Source organism: Haemaphysalis longicornis, unplaced genomic scaffold (assembly GCF_048455015.1).
Source record: "Haemaphysalis longicornis isolate Haplotype H1 unplaced genomic scaffold, Haemaphysalis longicornis Haplotype H1 scaffold_1, whole genome shotgun sequence".
Classification (NCBI taxonomy): domain Eukaryota; kingdom Metazoa; phylum Arthropoda; class Arachnida; order Ixodida; family Ixodidae; genus Haemaphysalis; species Haemaphysalis longicornis.
Window position 1 is genome coordinate 356228430 of NW_027526203.1, and position 17007 is coordinate 356245436.

The 17007-nt window shown below is 49.3% G+C and overlaps 1 protein-coding gene across 2 annotated transcripts in view; it reads right to left on the bottom strand.

The window, feature by feature from the left end:
• Window positions 1–686: 686 nt before the first annotated feature.
• LOC144154957 (tolloid-like protein 1) overlaps window positions 687–17007 on the bottom strand; it is a 68332-nt gene continuing 52011 nt past the window's right edge. For both annotated transcript variants that reach the window (XM_077686113.1, XM_077686114.1), the window contains 6 exons: window positions 11905–12168; window positions 9194–9319; window positions 7879–8163; window positions 5645–5782; window positions 1618–1854; window positions 687–851 (listed from right to left, as the gene is read on the bottom strand). In XM_077686113.1, coding sequence (XP_077542239.1) covers window positions 748–851; window positions 1618–1854; window positions 5645–5782; window positions 7879–8163; window positions 9194–9319; window positions 11905–12168 — 1154 coding nt within the window. In that variant the 3' untranslated portion in view covers window positions 687–747. The remainder of the gene's footprint in view (window positions 852–1617; window positions 1855–5644; window positions 5783–7878; window positions 8164–9193; window positions 9320–11904; window positions 12169–17007) is intronic.

Here is a 17007-nt window from a genome sequence, read left to right on the forward strand (position 1 = left end):
GTGCTGTTGCCATAAGCACCGACTGCTTGCAGGCAGTGGGCACAGGCCAGAATGAACAGACCCTTGGCCTGGTGCGAACACGCTTTTTACGATACAGGCATGAGGGAGGCAAGCTCCAAATATGGGGGAAAAGCGCATGACATTTGGGCGTCTGCGGGTACGCGGAGGGCGTTCATGCACTGCGTAGGTTTCGGCTAGTGAATGCTACGATTCCAATCCGTCCTAGGAGGCTTATCTTTATGCATTTTTACAGCTGACAACATGGCAGAAGCGCGGTACGATGATTACTGAGTTATTGAGAATGCCCATCCAACAACGCCAACGGTTGTGTTTTACAGAACCGAAAACGAAACTTGTTTGGTTGCTCACCTTGGGCATCGTCCAATCACGGTGTCCGCTCCTCCTAACGTCACAGCTTTAGTTGGTGCGGCCGCCGCAAACCGCGCATGGTAGTTTTTCTTCTTTCGCGCTTTGTAAAATAATTACCGATTTGTCAACCGAATAAACGATGAAAAGTGTGCTAATTTGAGCCAGTCTACGCAGTGCAAGCAAAAACGCGAGCTAGACAAATTCACTTCAGTGTCCCTTTAAGCTTGAGCTACGCTCTCGAACGCCCACCTTGCAGACATTAATAATCTACAGCATGGTAACGAAGATCGCAGAGGAAAAGGGCTATGCACACAACATGAAAACAAGCTCGTTTAATAAACTGCAAAATAAGGTGCGGATTCGGGGTAAGCCAGGCGGCTAACACGTCACTTGCTTGCCGGTTAGCAGGAAACCCGCGCCGCTGACCGTGGGATTTGTGTGGAACTGGATCTTCATCTCGTCGTCGAGGAACTCGATCGTCCCTGGAAAAACGGACGCATCGAATCGCCCTTGAAAAATCAAGCCGGTGGAAGAGTCGCGGCACGCACGTCGTGGCTGATTTGTCTTCTAAAAGGTTGTAGCTGTCAAAGGTCGCTAAAAGGTTCTAAAAGGTGGCTGTCAAAAGAGGTCTTTTTTCAGAGGCTGCCGAGTAGGCTGGCTTTACGAGTACGCTAGCCAAGCATGACACGCAGCACATACGCTGTGGTCCGCAGACTAAATGTGACTCATGGGCCAAACTTTGGTGTCCTTTTCAGCGTCAATGCATACATGGCAAAAGCAAGAAAGCCCACTTTGAAACCTTACTTGTTAAGCGGGCATTTTGACAATCCCGTTGTTCAGCTTCACCACAATGCACTCGAGAGACCAATCCAGGCCGGGAAGAAAGCGAATTCGACGAATTACAGCAACGGGCGTACAATTCGACTAAAAAATGTGGTCTGCTCTGTTGCAGTGCATAATGCAGAAGCTCATGCTTGCATTGCGTGGTGATATATGATGCGAAACGAGCTTTTAATGAGATTGTTTGCTAGACATTGTCATTCGCCGAAATTTCATTGTTGGTTGCATAGACGGGTCAATCGAGTGGGCTGTCGTGAAATTGAACCACAAGATTGTCTTGGAGTGCAGGGGTATCTAGCTTACTTTTCGTCTAAGATCACGTCAGCCGATCGCAGGCATCAACTACGCCGTAACAGAAGTATGCAACCCTTCAGGTCCTCGGTAACGCGAAGACCGCTGGCGACTCACTTGTTGCACCGTACGCCTGCTTGCCGCAGAATCGGAGCGTGCCGAACTGTAGGTAGTCCTTGGAACATCCCGGATCTTGCTCCAGCTCGAAGGCGTCCATCTTCACCTCGAGCGCGCACACGCGGAAGTTGTGCTTCCGCAGCGTGTACACGCAGTGGATGCCACCAGGGTAGCCGCCGCGCCGGAACCCTGGGCTCATCAGCTGGAAGACCTCGCCCGTGATCAGCTGGTCGCAGGCTGCAGTACGGCACGGCATATATGGCACGTCTTTGTACGGGGTAGCGTGCCTCTCAGTCCGCGCAGCTGACTCGATGGCACGCAGGTCACTCTCATGAGAATGTCATTATACCAGCCTATCAGCCCTTCACTGCGGTACTTCATTGCGTCACTTTTAATCGTGAAGCCTGCCTTACAGGCGTCTTTAACAGGATAAGCAAAATGACCGAGAACTGTTGCCTCGCGCATTATGTGTTCAGTGAAGGCTGTTGACCTACTTATACCACTGCCAGGTTTTCTTCTCGCTGTGATAATACCAGCTGCGTGCTTCCGGTTACTTCAAGGTGGGTGGTTACAGCGACGCCACACCCAATTCGGCACACGCACACTCAGAGAGACAGCTTTGTACATGGAATTATCCCACCGGGTCACTGGCCCTTTCGCCATGGTAAGAGCGCTTCGCGGCGATTGGGGGACACACGGAGAGAACGATCGACACTCCACCGAGCTCGGTAAACCTCCTCCTTCCTCTCCCCCCCCCCCCCCCCTTCGTGCTTAGAAACATCGTGAAAGCAACTCGGTCACCAGCACAAAGCGGTACAAATTTAAAAGACTTTTCTTTCTTTTTGTTTCTGTTGTTTCAGAGTTTTAAGAAAGTATAGGTTGAAGTTACCTTCATGTCATTCTCTCTCGTGCTGAAGCATTTGGGTGGTTATCCGGATAGAGAACAACCCTTGCAGTAATTTCAACAACTAATCAAAGCCACCATCTTCCCAATTAAAATATCATGCTTAGTTATTCAAGCTTAAGAGATAGATAGTTGACATTGTATCTTTTTTGATGTGCGCGTGCGTCTTGCGCTAGCTGTTAGTTACTACGCGCTACTTTGAGCCTTACACTACTGTCATACTGACTCTTCCCCTTCGATACAAATAGCATATTTTCTTACCGTGCACCTCTCTCCCCATTTATCCCATCCTTGTTTTTTTTTTTCTGTCACTTGTTCGGCGCACCCAGAAGTCGTTGAAGCATTCGTTCCAGTGGAAGGAGTGAAGTCCGTTAAATGGGCATCGATGGATGATGATCTTTTTCTTCACCCATTTTATAGGTTCTTCCGATTTTGTTTAATAGTATTTTGAAGTACGGGATCACAGAGGAAACTGCCAATGAATGTTAAGACAGCATCGCAGTAAAAGGAGAGCATTTAGCTTTTAAGTGCGAATGCACTTTATAAGCGACCCCAAACCATCCACCGCCGGCGGCGGCGGCGGCGGCGGCGGCGTCCGCAGTGCTCCTCTATATTTAAAAAAGAAACAGCATCCGGCGCCAGGTTTCGATCCGAGGACTCTGCGGCCGCAGCGCGACGCTCTACCGACCAAGCCACGGACGCGACGGTGATATCAGTGTTAGTGACGCGCCTTATATCTTTAACGCATTCAAACTACGTCGTCAGCGGCGTGCGTTGGCGACTCAGCGGCGTTATAGCGGCTTGATAACTGCGTGGTGTACACGTGATACTACAAACCCGATGGAAGAGATGGAAGAGAAGGCGGCGAGGCGGTGGGCTGCGGGGGCCGAGCGCAAGCGCCGCAAGCGGGCCGACAACCGTGCATTCGCACTTTCACATTCTCCCCCTCGGGGAAATGCGGGGGAATTTTTTTGGTCAATGCCGTGCTAGGCTATGCCCAATCAGAATGCTCATTTATTATTGCGCCAGCGGAGACAGAGTCGCCAAGGTAAGGATGTTTGTTAGCTCACACCGACGAACACATGAGCAAGCGCAATTACAAAACGAACCTTTATAATTAACAGGTCGGGGTTATTTTCCCTACAGTAAGTACGTAATCCCTGCCACACCTACCAAAGTCTCGGGATCGTTCACTCTTTGTCGCGGCTTGCATGTGCCCAGCATACGTTAACTTAGCGCCTTATGGCATGTAGTTCGCGTGCCTGGAGCTGTGAAAGCGGATGATTTCTGGTTTTAGAGCTATAAGCAAAATTATACTTTTTCGGAGCAACAAACGAAACCGTTTTTCTGACGAGGCTTCATTCTCCCCCTTGTAGCGTATCAAAATTAGTTACTTAAAAAATGTAACGGGAAAACTTCAGTAGTTTAATTGATTGATTGTGGGGTTTAACGCGCCGACGCAACGCAGGCGATGAGGCACGCCGTAGTGGAGGGCTCCGGATTAATTTTGACCACCTGGGGATCTTTATCGTGCGCCGAAATCTCGTACACACGGGCGTTTTTGCTTTTCGCCTCCATCAGAAAAGCGGCCGCCGCGGCCGGGAATCGAACCCGCGACCTCGTGCTCAGCAGCGCAACGCCTTAGCCACTGAGCCACCGCGGCGGGTACTTCAGTAGTTTAGCTAACTGCTTTGTCAGTTAGCCATTGTGTTGGGGTGTAGGCAGAAGGCCAGAACAACACGGGCCGAACAGCAGCAATAGACCACTTTGTTTTGAATTCAGCACATAGACCACACCTGTATTTGTGTTCGCCTGACTAAATGACACCACGTGGTGGGTTTTTAAATATAGGATCTTCCACTATGAAACTGAGGTAGGCTGTCTTGTAAGCAACTAATGTTTTGCTCAATGGCCACAACGAACTATGCTAATATCTATGTTCGTTACTTTTTTACAAATGTAACTCAAATAGACCACCTTTTCCCAATAGGGGGTGTATTTGAGGCGGTTGTAGCTCTTCTCTAGATATAATTTTTTGTAGATGCCAACTTCGTCCATCATCTTCCTAAAACATGTGGAAACTGGTGCCAGCCGTCCGCTCTTTTTGCAGGCTTCAAAGAATGCGAGGAGCATAGTTCTTTCACCGCAGATATATGTTTCAAACGGGATCACACGTGACCCAGCCGTGTGGTCTTTACCATGCGACTAACAAGCGCCCGTGCTAAGAAGTGGCATAACATAACAGGTGACAGGCAATAAAAATATTTTTTTTTACAGGGAAGCTGGTAGCCTTTCGTAGGTCGGAAAATTTCGTGTGGTAAACAAAAAAACCCGGGCAGGACCCAGCAGTTAACGCCCATGACGCCGAGCGCATGCGTCAGGATAATAAAGACGCGCAGCATAGAGCTCAGTCTTCGTGCAAAGAAAAAAAAACCACAAATCAAGCACCGAAACCACATGATGGTTGATAAGGCGGCGGTGAACCCCCCCCCCCCCCCCCCCCTTTCTGTGTTCTGGTAAAGATTAAGTTTGCAGCATCTCTCGGAATGGGCGGGGGTTGACGTCATTCGAGGGCTAGCGCATGAGTCAGGCTCGGCAGGACCCAGCAGTGCGTCAGGACCCAGCATTTGCCGCCAGAGAAGCCCAGTGCAAGCGACAAGCCCGCCGAGACAACGAGGAACATTTCATACCCTCCCCCATCAGCGTGTGTACTGGTTTGCAACAGCTGCGCTGGACATCCACTTTCGCAGGGCAGGATGGTATCCATTTTTTTTTTGCTCTTCCGCCAACCTGATGTAAGCAGTCTTCAGTAAAATTTGGAGAGGTGTGCATGGATAACAGCTGGATTAAGCGTGTAGAATTAAAAGAAAGCAATTAATTTGAAATCTGGCGCTAAAAGATGCCGTCATAATGACCTCCGTTGGCCCTGTGACGGTCGCTGGGTGAGATCCGCACTGCACTGAGCTTATTGAACGCATATTGGTGACTTTCACAACCACTGGACTTTGGAAACACAGCCTGAACAACGTTTCAATCACACGTAAAGTTATACGAACGCGCTTTTCGGGCATTTTAAATGTGGCGGCACAAAAGTTACGCAGTTGTACGATTGACGGCGCTCACCTTCGCCAGGCAGGGGCGTCGCCAGGCAGCCGCTGGAGACCTGCTTGACATCGATGCGGAAGCCTGGGCGCTCGTACACGCCGTCCGTGTGCAACTTGAGCTCGATCGAATCGCGGCCCCGAGGAAAGTCCACTATGACTGCGTGGAGTGCAAGCCGCCGAAGGGTTCGTTTCGGCCGTCGCACTGCGTCACTCCTGAGGTCAAGCTAATAGGGTTAAAATTCAATGCACAAGAGAAACGACCCCCACCGTCTTCTCTCGGCTTGGTTACATCGGCTATGATGAGGCATTCGATCGCATGTGTGCAGAGTGGTATTTAGCCAGCTGTAAATATGTATATCCCAAATAAATCGCGCCCGAAGAAAAACCAAGTGTACGGCATCCATGAAATATGCTAGCGTTAAAATTTGCTGCAATGAGGTAACACCGAACAACATTGCCAGACTGTGAGACGGCAATGGGCACGGTATTCGTGAGGATGTCGCAAAGTGTGTTTGGCCCTATTGCCCTGAACCTTAGAAAGAATTTAGGCTTCAAAATCCATTACCTAGCGAAATAAAGCGATAGGTAAGCTGCAATAAGTCACGCCAAAATAAGAATGCAACCAATTCATTTCACTCGCATTACGAAGGACATTAACGCCCGAGCTCTGACTTCAACTCGCAGGGAATCTTTCGTGAGAAGGCTGCATAGTGCCTTGAAGGACGAAAAAATATGCTCGGTGTCAGGCCAACCTGCAGAAGTCAGTTTAAACCATGATTTCTACTCAGCAAAGAAAAGTATATTCAGGGAAGAAGTTCGGGTGGTATTCGCTCTACGCCGTTCTCGTTTGCGTACACAAAATTTTTACCGTTTGTTGCAATCTTTCGCAAGGCCACCTGCCGGGACATCATTTTAATTAGCTGACAAGGGTTTCTCAAAAATTCTTGAATTTGAACGGGTTCTTCGTTAGAAACAAAGCTACAAAGGGAGCACTGGTGAAAGCTGTGCCAGCATAATGCAGAAAAAATAAAATAAAATAAGACTGCTCAGAACTGTAGTTTCGCCATAATTCAAGAAAGGCGGCAGCTCTACAGCGACGCCCCTTTTCGTCATTTGTTTGCGACTAGAGTCTTCGAAGGTTTGGCGGTCGATTGGGCGCACTTTCAGCGAAGGTTGGACGCTCTTTTAGCGAAGGTTCTGACGCACTTCCGACGCAGTTTTGGTATTAGAAAGCTTCCCCGCTTCTCTCACCTTTCTTTAGGAAGGGATGGTTTATTTTTCATCTTCACCACACTGCACTCGAGTGGCCAATTCATGCCGCGAACGAACCAAACTCGGCGAGTGACAGTAATGTGATCTGCGTGGTGGCATCGGGCAATGCAGAACGCCGTGCTTGCATCTCGCGATGCCACAGCGCCGACTAAACTTCAAGTCGTATGCTTGACATCGTCATTCGCCGAGATTTCATCGTTGGCTGCATGGGATGGTCGATCGAGTGTGTTGCGGGGAAGCTGAACCACGGTGTTGCCGTGGGTGCGCAGCGTGATGAAAGACCGTCTAGCCAATCAAGCAAGGGCGGTGCTGCCGCCAATTGGAGAAGGTGTATAAAAACCCGCTGGAGTCCCCCAGCGAGGCGGTCAGTAACGTACGCTGGAGGCTTTACAGCGCTTAGCCGATTGCCAGCAGGCTTTTGCCGGTGGTTGTCGTATGTAATATAGGCCCGGGGAGCAAACAGGGCCGATACTCTCGCGTTCACCCGCACAAATCTCTTGATTGTCCTTATATAAGACAACTAAAAACGCATGACGAAACAAAAACTGCAACATATCTTGCAAATATTAGCTGTGAGATGTTTAAAAGGTGAAATTTGCGGCTTTTAGAAAGCATGCGCTCGCCGGAAGTTTTCCCATACATTTATTTTTGCATTTACACATCTTTGCCTTAATGTTTGGTTCAGAAAAAACTCATTGACAAGCTCCGTTAATCCTGTTACACCACTCGCAAGTTGTGACATCACAGCTCGTATGCAGTGCGAAAAAATGCACGTTGCGACGATACCCCTTTTCACGCGTATAGAATTTTCTCCGTCAACAAGCAACTGATGCTGTCGCGAGTGGTGTATTTCATTTGTATTTACGGCACTGCTGTACTATACCGATAGAGGTCAGCTTGCGCTTGTCTATTTAGGGATAAAAATGGCCCATTCGCCGGCGAAATTCGATGGGCGCGTGAGGTGTCCGTCCGCGCACTCACTCGTCTGCCCGTCTCGGCGGCCGCAGTAGCGCGTGCCCTGGATGTCGAGGTAGTCGGCGGGGCAGTGGCCGCTCCGCTGCACGCCAACGTCGAAGCGGCCGAACGTGAGCTGCGCCCGGCAAACGCTGGGGCTGGCCCGGTGTATCCAGTAGCGGCAGTCCAGGTTGGCCGGGTACGCGAACGGGTGCCGCGGGCTCTCCAGCACGCCGCCGTCGTAGTGCAGCCGGCCGCAGCTCGACGGCTGTGCGGGAACCCCTTCGCCGCCGGGGCGTCCCACGGCCGGACCTGCGCCCCATATCGCTCGGTTCCTTTTTGCGCACTCCCTGTTATCCGCAGTTTCTATGTCAAGTGACATCCACATATGTGCTTAAGTGCAGTGCGTCCTGTAGTGGAGCACTGCTGCGGGTCCTATCAGTTTCCAGCTCTGGTGGGGGGCGAAGTAATTGCGCAAAGACTTTGTAAGCTAAAAAAAAGCCGACTCCAGCGGTGAGTCCAAGGGCGGAGAGCATTAGGGGATTTCTAATGACTCGGAATCAGTACTACCCATGGCTACAGGGCGTGCGCTCATCTATACCCGGGCCTTTTCTGAACATGCTGCATGGTGCTGACGCCCACCCCCGGTTCCCGAAAGGTTAATCTTTGTCAGGCCCTGGTATAGATGAACTGCAAACAGCTGCCTTGGTTCGATTGATCGAGTCAATTCCATTCGTTTTATTTCAGCAGCTTAATTGTGCTGGAATAACAAAAATAGCCTCTATCTACTACCGCGAGTGCCCGCTAAGTAGCAAGCACTGGTAGAATGAGACAAAATTATCCGTCTTGATAATTAACAGCGCCATAATGCGTCCAGATAGTGGCGCATCAATCCCGGGGGCAATGGCTACGCCATGCTCTTTCGCTCTTTTTACGGCGATGCTATGGGTCTGATTCATGTTTCGTCACAGCGCCTACATTTTGACGTAGAATCGGATTGCAAGAACTCTCGCGTACTAATACGTTTGTTTTATGCTGCCCAGGTTATCTCGGGACTAGTGAATGGTAGACGCCTTGCTCATGCTCTTGGGCCAGTGAGGAAAATCAAACAAACAAAAAACAAACAAACAAATAAATATAATCATGAAAGGCGCGAATAGACATTCCACGAAGGACGCCACTGCTGACAGCGTGCAGTGCGGTTGTATGAATCCACAGTTGAACAGTTAAACCACAGTAAGCGTTCACCATCGCGATGTTGCACAGTTGCCACAGGAAGATAGGTAACTCAGAACTTGGGTGAAAATAAAAAAGCACGCCGTGGGCGTGCTTGATCACTCACCGAGCGGTGCCCGCGTGCAGCCAATGTCGCTCTGTGTGATCTTGATCTCGAAGCCCTTCCGGGTGGTGGTGAAGTCGGAGGTGAACACCAGGCGCAGCTCGTCGGCCTCTCGCGGGAAATGAAGCACTGCGCAGGACGAAACTAAGCGACTTCAGAGAGCGACGGGCGATAGTGGTCCTTCCAGCGTATTCCTCCCTCATTCTGAGACGAAGTCGTGATACGGCATCTAGCAACGTTTCTACGCGAAAAACAGGTTGCACTTCCCCTCTGCCCCTGTTTACCTGTGAATGGAATTGTACAGTACGCAGGATGTGTGATTTCGTTGGTGTTTGTGCTGGAAGAAGGAAAACTTGAAGATAAGTTTTGTGTTTGCATGTCTAACTCCGCACTTTCACTAGGAGGAGTACCGCAGGTGTTTTCGTGGCGCACAGACGGAGGGACGGACAACACAAAGGGCGCTTTCTGTTGACATTTTTACAACTACGATCACGATGAGGATGCTATAACGCACATACGCACGGACTCATCTTTGCATGGAGCAAGGTATACATTATATCCCACGGTCAAATAAACAGCAGAATGCGATCTTCCGCGAAATTTGAGCCCCGACGAATGACTAAGGCCAACCTTGATGCAGCGAAAAACCGGCGAGGTAGTGGCGAACGGCGCCCGGCGACGGCTTCCCAGCCATCAGCGTCGTACAAATAAAGCCGTTCCACTCAATCTGAAAGCTGTCGGAAGTGCAGAGCAGTGATTCGTCATAATGGGCTGTACCGCCGTTATCCGCTTACTGCTACCACCCCATGTAATTCAAATTTCCCACCTTCGCAGTGCTCTTGCGCCCTCTGCCTGAAACTGCGCCAGCGGGAGTTCTGTTCTCTTTGTGCTTTTCTCTCCGCACGTGCCGGCGTTGCACGGTCCCATTTTTCGTTTACTATCGTAAAAACTAACCCAACGGGCGTCCTTAGCCGAAGGAACGCGGGCGCTGCCGGTTAATTACGTATATTTTTCCTCAAATGTACCTATAGTTTTCTTTGCGCTAAACAACGGGTAGATGTATACGACAAGCGCCAGCGTTTCACGAGTTTTAAACGCTTATGACTACATAAACCGCTTGGCTTTCGAAGCCTCTGGGATACTCCGCGAACAACAGCATTACCCCGGGACGCCGCCTTGGTCTCTATATACTTGGGTCGAGCCAACTCTATGGGTCGAGCGAGCGAGCTAGGACGACAAGGCGAGCGCATCAAGTGCTCTGCACTTAAAAAGGGTATTCGTTGGTGATCTGTCCCAGAAGAGCCACTCTCCGTGCATCGAAAACCCGGTGAAGCAGTGCTGAACGACACCGTCGGCGTCAAAGAAAACAGCTGTTCACCGGGTATCCATCCAGGCAGATATCGGGCGGTGGGCGTTCGCTGCCGGCCACCCCACGAGCAATCACTGCTGTCCATTTTTGCGGACGTGAGGAGGAAGAAAGCCGCGCTACCCGGGAAAAAGAAGCGCTGGGAGCACACGCCCGGAGTGCACTGCGAAGGCAGAAAACCGTGATTGGATGCAGTCTTGTGCTGCAGCTCTATAGTAGGTAGGTAGGCCTGGTTGCTTCTGGCGGCAGCGTACGCCGCCTTCTCCCCGCCCCCCTCCCTCTGGCCTACGTAGTGGCAGATCGCTGCTGAGTAGGTATTTGTTCGAAGCCCAAGGCCGGGCGTTCTTCGCCTCTTCGCCAGTTTTTCGCTGCATGGAGGTTGGCCGCTAAACAGAGGACTCTTTTCGTGGGGGCATTCCAAACAAGGAGGTTGATTCCAAAGTACTGTATAGCAGAATTTCCCAAGCAGTGTTTTGCCACATCAGGTACTGATGATCAACCAATGAAAAAAAAAAAAGGGTTATTGCCTTTTTGGAAGCAATTGGTAAGCGCATCAATGGCAGGGGATGTGTGTATTCCTTTACAGACAAATGAATTGCCCCGCTCTTCACTGGATAAGGCGCATTCTACCTCCTGAGGTTAGGGTTCACGATTCCCCTCAGTGATATACCCCTGTTTCTGATGAAGGTATGGATCATAATACCGTTCCTGAATAGGGACAACGTGGGTCATTGCCTCGACTAACGTAGCAAAACCGAAATGACCCACCACTTCTCCGTTCGTCCGACCGCCTGTCTGTGTGTCGCAGCACAGAAAGACGTGGAAACACTAAGCCGTGGAAGGCATCTCAGAACCCCATTACATTACTAAGCTCGGTGCACGGCGCAGCCAGCTCACGCAGGTGTGCGTAAGTGAATCCACTGTCAGAAGTGTCAGACGGCTGAACGGTGATTTTATGTTGCGTGGATCACGTGTGCACCATGTGTGCGCAAATCATTTATTGGGAGAGACACGGAGTCAACTGCGTGTGCGTACTCGCGACCTAGCACCTCCGTTTCTCCGCACTGACTTCATCCGCTCTACCGCACCGATGCTCCAGCCTAAAGATGCTATCGCTGTACTCCTGTTCTTTGTTAGACTTTGCAACTTTTGTGGCTGTCTGGCGATGTTGTACATCACGTGACAGCAACTGCAATTTGGCCCACTAGTGCACAGCCGCAGGAACATCCCACCTGCCCTACACTACAGGTTGCGCACCCATGGTATCCCAGCTGGTAAGCCCGTACGCGTCCTGCCCGATGGTGTTTAGCGATACACGGTGAGGGGTTTGCGGGCTCGGGCTACTCGCCTCGGGAGCTGGACGACCGGAAGCCGCAGAGACGCTCCCCCGTGCTCTCGATGAGAAGGGCGTCGGCTGCACAGTCGGGAGCGTCTTCGACGTCGAAGTCGACCAGGTCCAAACGCAGCTGGCACACGCTGGGCCGTGACCTCCTCAACCGGTACACACAGCGGGCTCCCGCCGGGTAGTCGCCCGGGAAGCCCGGCGATCGCACGATCTCCACGTCTCGCGACACCGTGCGGTCGCAACTGCCAGGAGCCCCCGCAGACCCCGCTGCAGCAAATGCCATCATGTTGAAGCTCAGGGCCTGATTTTGCACTGGCAGTCTGGGTGCGCTACAAGGGTCACTCTCGTGGCGAATCTCGAAGGGTTTTGCGCGAGGCGCAGCAAGGTCAATGTGAACAGCACGGTAGGTCTGCACTGAAGTGCACCATGAGGAGTCTGCTGCGCTAGCCGATTGTTCTGTTTCTACTGCGCCAATTTAGATGGGTTATGTTAAACTTTGCGGTGCGCGAACACATTCATACTCCGACACCTTTTCATGCGTACAAGGGGCTCCGTGTGGTTAAACTAACATGATTTTTTTCTCTCGAATACTTCAATCAGAAAAAATGAAATAAAAACAACTACCCCTCTGTCTCAACGACAGCGATAGGGAAACGCGAAGCTTCCAAAATCAAGTCCAACACTAAACGAACCAACCCAGAAGTGAACGGACCCTATTTATTTATGATGACTAGTATGGTGGTAACGCAGTGTGTGTATGGTAAGGCGGTGTAATGTGGGCCCGCTGGGGTGGTGCAATCGTATAGACGTCGGCTACATAACGCGACAGACCCAGGTTCGATTGCGACCGTGGTAGGCTATTTAATTTTTTTCATTTCACTTGCGCTCATAATCATCGTCAGAGAAAAATGGACTTCCTGCAGTGCGTTTTGGGTGGACTACAGGCGACATCAGTGAGAGGCTGAAAGCTTCGCTTTAAGAAGTCGACCGGCGATGCTCACATTGAGTTTTCTAAGACAGTGGCATTACAATGTTTTGCACAACACTTTGTACCAGTGGCGGGATCCCAATCTCGCATCGCCGACAGGCTGTGCGCCGTTCTCGAAGTCTTTTGTATTCAATTTGTAGTTACCTCTATACTCGCGCGATTACGCTAATCACAATTTCGCGAAATATGCAGCAGCCATAACAAATAAGCAGCCCTGGGGCCACTTCTTTTTTGATATAATATAATAGTGACTTGCCTCCCAATATCTCCTCTTACATTCGTCTCTTCAAAGATGATTTATTTATTGTCCAATCACTAACACTTTTGTCACTTCGGCTCTTCAGGTTGATTTTAGCCGCATACAGCTGTGGTGTAAAGGGTCAAATAGTGTCACTAAACTAATTAGTGACTCTAGGGCCGAACACATGCGCGAAGAGCGACGCCTTTCCGCACGCATTTTTTCCCTCTCCAAAACCGGTTCTGCCAGCTGGTGGACCGGTTTCAAGAGAGGAAAAACGTGAGTGGAAAGGCGTCGCTCTACCACAGTGTATTTGGCCCTTGACACTTTGCTCATGCTTCGAAACGTTTCTGAAACAAACCTAATATCCTGCAATAGTCGCCGTAATTACCACTTACAAATTACACCATTAATAATCGTTCGATCGACGCTGCCGATTTGTTAAAATACCTTGGTGTGCATATCTCACGCGACTTGGTCTAAACGTAATAATTGTGTAATTAATGTATCTACTGTTTGCTTACATATCTCCGCCGTAATATCACCTTAACGTCATTTTATTAAACTACGCGCATACTTAACTTTCGTTCAGCCCAAATTTGAATTCGCTAAGGCCATTTTTGATCCTGAGCTATAGCTTGACTAACGTTCTTGAATCCGTCCAGAATCGCGCAACAATATGTGTACTTTCCGAGTGCTCTCGTTATTCAAACATCTCCGCCGATCTAAGCACAGCTTCAACTTTCCACTCATGTTTCCCGGCGCAGGGCAGCTCATATTTGTCTTTATCAAAAGTTTTTTTTTTTTCATTCTTGACCCATCGTTAATCAGCACACCAGAAGATTCCATTGCATTTTTCGCACAGGCCATCCTAATGCAGTGTATCCTGCACAGACTCGCTCCACTAAATTTCTCCAATCGCTTTTTTCTGTGTGCCGCTAGAGACCGGAATGACTTGCCTGCTGCTACAAATCGACTGTATGTGTGCGCGCGTGTTTACGCGATGCGTGGTCTTCGACAGCGCACAGTGCATCTGCGCGCCTTGTTGCTTTCCGCCTAGCATTGATGATGGGAGGAGAAATAGGCTTGCAGCGATAACGTGACTTCAAAAATAACGCGCGGCCAGAACCTTGTGGGACGGCCGCTGACAGCGGCGGCGACTCACTCATCGCCTCTCCGGCTCCGCAGGAGTGCTTTTATTGGTGTTAGTTCGATTCGGGGGTCTGTTGCACCCCTCCTTTACCTCCCTTTCTCCGGCACAGCATACAGCGGCTTCTGCGGACGTATCACGATACCTGCGGAGGGTGTTTTTGAGTGTTTGTATTTATTGGTGACGTGCGAAACGCGCTGAAAGGCTCTGGTTCGTAGGGACTTCTGGTTATAAATTCTCGCTTTTCGGCGAGCCGAGTTGGCTCGACCCGGGCTCTTGTTCAGAGCGTTGCTCTGCCCTATCAACTGCCATGCTGTAAGCGCGCCAGGGCGCTGCTCCTGTGTCATCGCTGTTCTCTTCTAGCCATGCATTAAATCAGTTAAATTTAATTGTAGGCTCTTCGTCGTTCTAAACGGAGGCTGCTCGCCGCTCGTTCACCACGCTTTCACTACATGAAGGAGGCGACAGCGCTCGATTTTGGGACGGCTTCGTCAATGTAATGCTGCCCAAGCCACCGTCATCACTGATTAGGAGCGTTTTAGACAAACTATTGAAGAAGCACGCTCATATTCGCGAGAACCAGCATTTTAATATGCCGTATGTACGCCCTCAACAAAGAAAGAAATAAACAAATAACTAAAAATGAACGAAAAGGAAAGCGAATTCGCTCGCGTCAAGCCGGGATTCGAAGAAGCGATACATGGGATAGCAGTCAGCTGGGGCCAAGACAACAAGAAACGAATGCGTTTCACCTACCCCTTATTTTTGGACATTTTAGTAATGCATAATCAATTTTGCTTTCACCTGCTCAGTTTATTTTAAAAGGCCGTTACCAGGTGGCGCCGGCGCTGCTTTTGTCTTTTTTTTAGAGCTTTTGGGAGTTTCCGATGCTTTCCGCGTGCCCTCTCGACCACGTCGGTTGGTTTCATCGCAGCGCAGATGAATGATTATCATACGCTGCGATAAAACGAGTTCCTGGACCAGCGTATGCTTTGACCCGAAAAAATGTCTTCTGGCGCAGGACAATACGCAATTGGAGCAATGAGGTCGGCATTGCACGATGTCCCAGCAGTTTGAGGCTCAATCTTGCCTTGTATTATTTGTCAGATTGGCTTCTTTGAACGCAGCGATTTGTGGGGTAGGTAAATTGTGGCAAAGCAGGCACACAGAAAGTTTTGCAAGTAAATTGCTTAAGTTCGCACGAACATAAATCATTGCGCTTTTCACGCTCATGCAGATACACATACGATCGCTACGCGGCTGGCTCAAGCAGCAGCCGACCCTGACTTCGAATTCGATCGAGGTGTCGTGTGTTCAAACCCGGCTCATTTCGACTTTTTTTGGCTAACGTCTTACCGTGCCACTTTTCCGTGCAGTAACTTGGTTCGTCGAAAGATTTTCCAATGGTCTCTGCAAAACCTCGCGGATCATTAATTGACCTAGATGGCTGAAAGCTCGCAGAAATGAGTAGGAAACAAGCAAAACTTGCAATGCAATTTAAGGCAGCAAAGCACACTGTGAAACCTCTCCACAATGTTTCCACATTCTGTATGATGTACGTGTGTATCTTTTTCCCACAATGCATTCGAACAACCGATTGCTGCATCTAAGGGAGAAAATTTGTTGGATAGCAAAAGGAAACGTTTATTATCTATAGTTAAAGAACGTAGTCTGTGCTGTGATGTGACACGACGCAAAATGACATTATTGCACTGCGTAATGTCACAGCGCAGACCTCATTTTTCGGACGACATCGTATACAGAGCCTCGTAATTGACTTACTTCGCCTCTTTCACCTAGAGCTATGAATGCTATTTCAGGCGTGTTGTGGTGCAGCAGACACACGTGAATGTTAAGGCCGTAAGAAATGCAGCACAGACCGAATCATTTTAGTGGGTTGTTTTGTCACTCAAGGCCACCTAATCGCGTGAGGCCGGCTAGCTTCAGTACGAGACATTATTAAACAAACTTTGTCAAGTTCCGTACGATTTCCGCGTCTAATGTCTTCTTCCTTGACGGAGTTTGTGAGGTTGAAGAAAAAAAATTAAATACACCTAAGTTCTTAAAATGTCTTTTATTTATTTATTTATTTATTTATTTATTTATTTATTTATTTATTTATTTATTTATTTATTGGTACCTTCAGGGTAATACATTACAGAGGGGAGTGGGTTTAAGGGGGAAAAAGCATGAGAACAGGCAGGTATTTAAAAAAATTACCAAGCTGGCTCGACCAATGTAGAAGAACATACTCGACACATTTCTACAGACATATTAATTTGTACACGTACATACATTTCGGGAGTAATACAGTAATTTAAATACATTTCACGCGTAAGAAATTGCACGTGCACAAAACAAGACTTATTCAAGTAACACTACACAATGCAGAGCGAAACAAATTGACATCGTTAATTTCTACAATGCCTCGTGGAAGGTGGTTCCAGTCATTGGACGTACGCGGGATGAAAGAATTAAAAAAAAAAGCTTTAGTAATACAACTGAGGACGCCGACTTTGCGCGTGTGAGGTTTGTTCCTGTACCACGACCATACTATCACCCCCCCCCCCCCCCCCCGACCTCACCCCTCCTACCCCCAAACTTCCTAGGACTACCCATCGAATAATAAAACTTCCATCTTCAATTTAGTATTCCCACTTAATTATTTACCCTTCAAAACACTAAGTTGGCTTTTCGGCATGCTGAACAAAAATTATACGCTTAGAATGT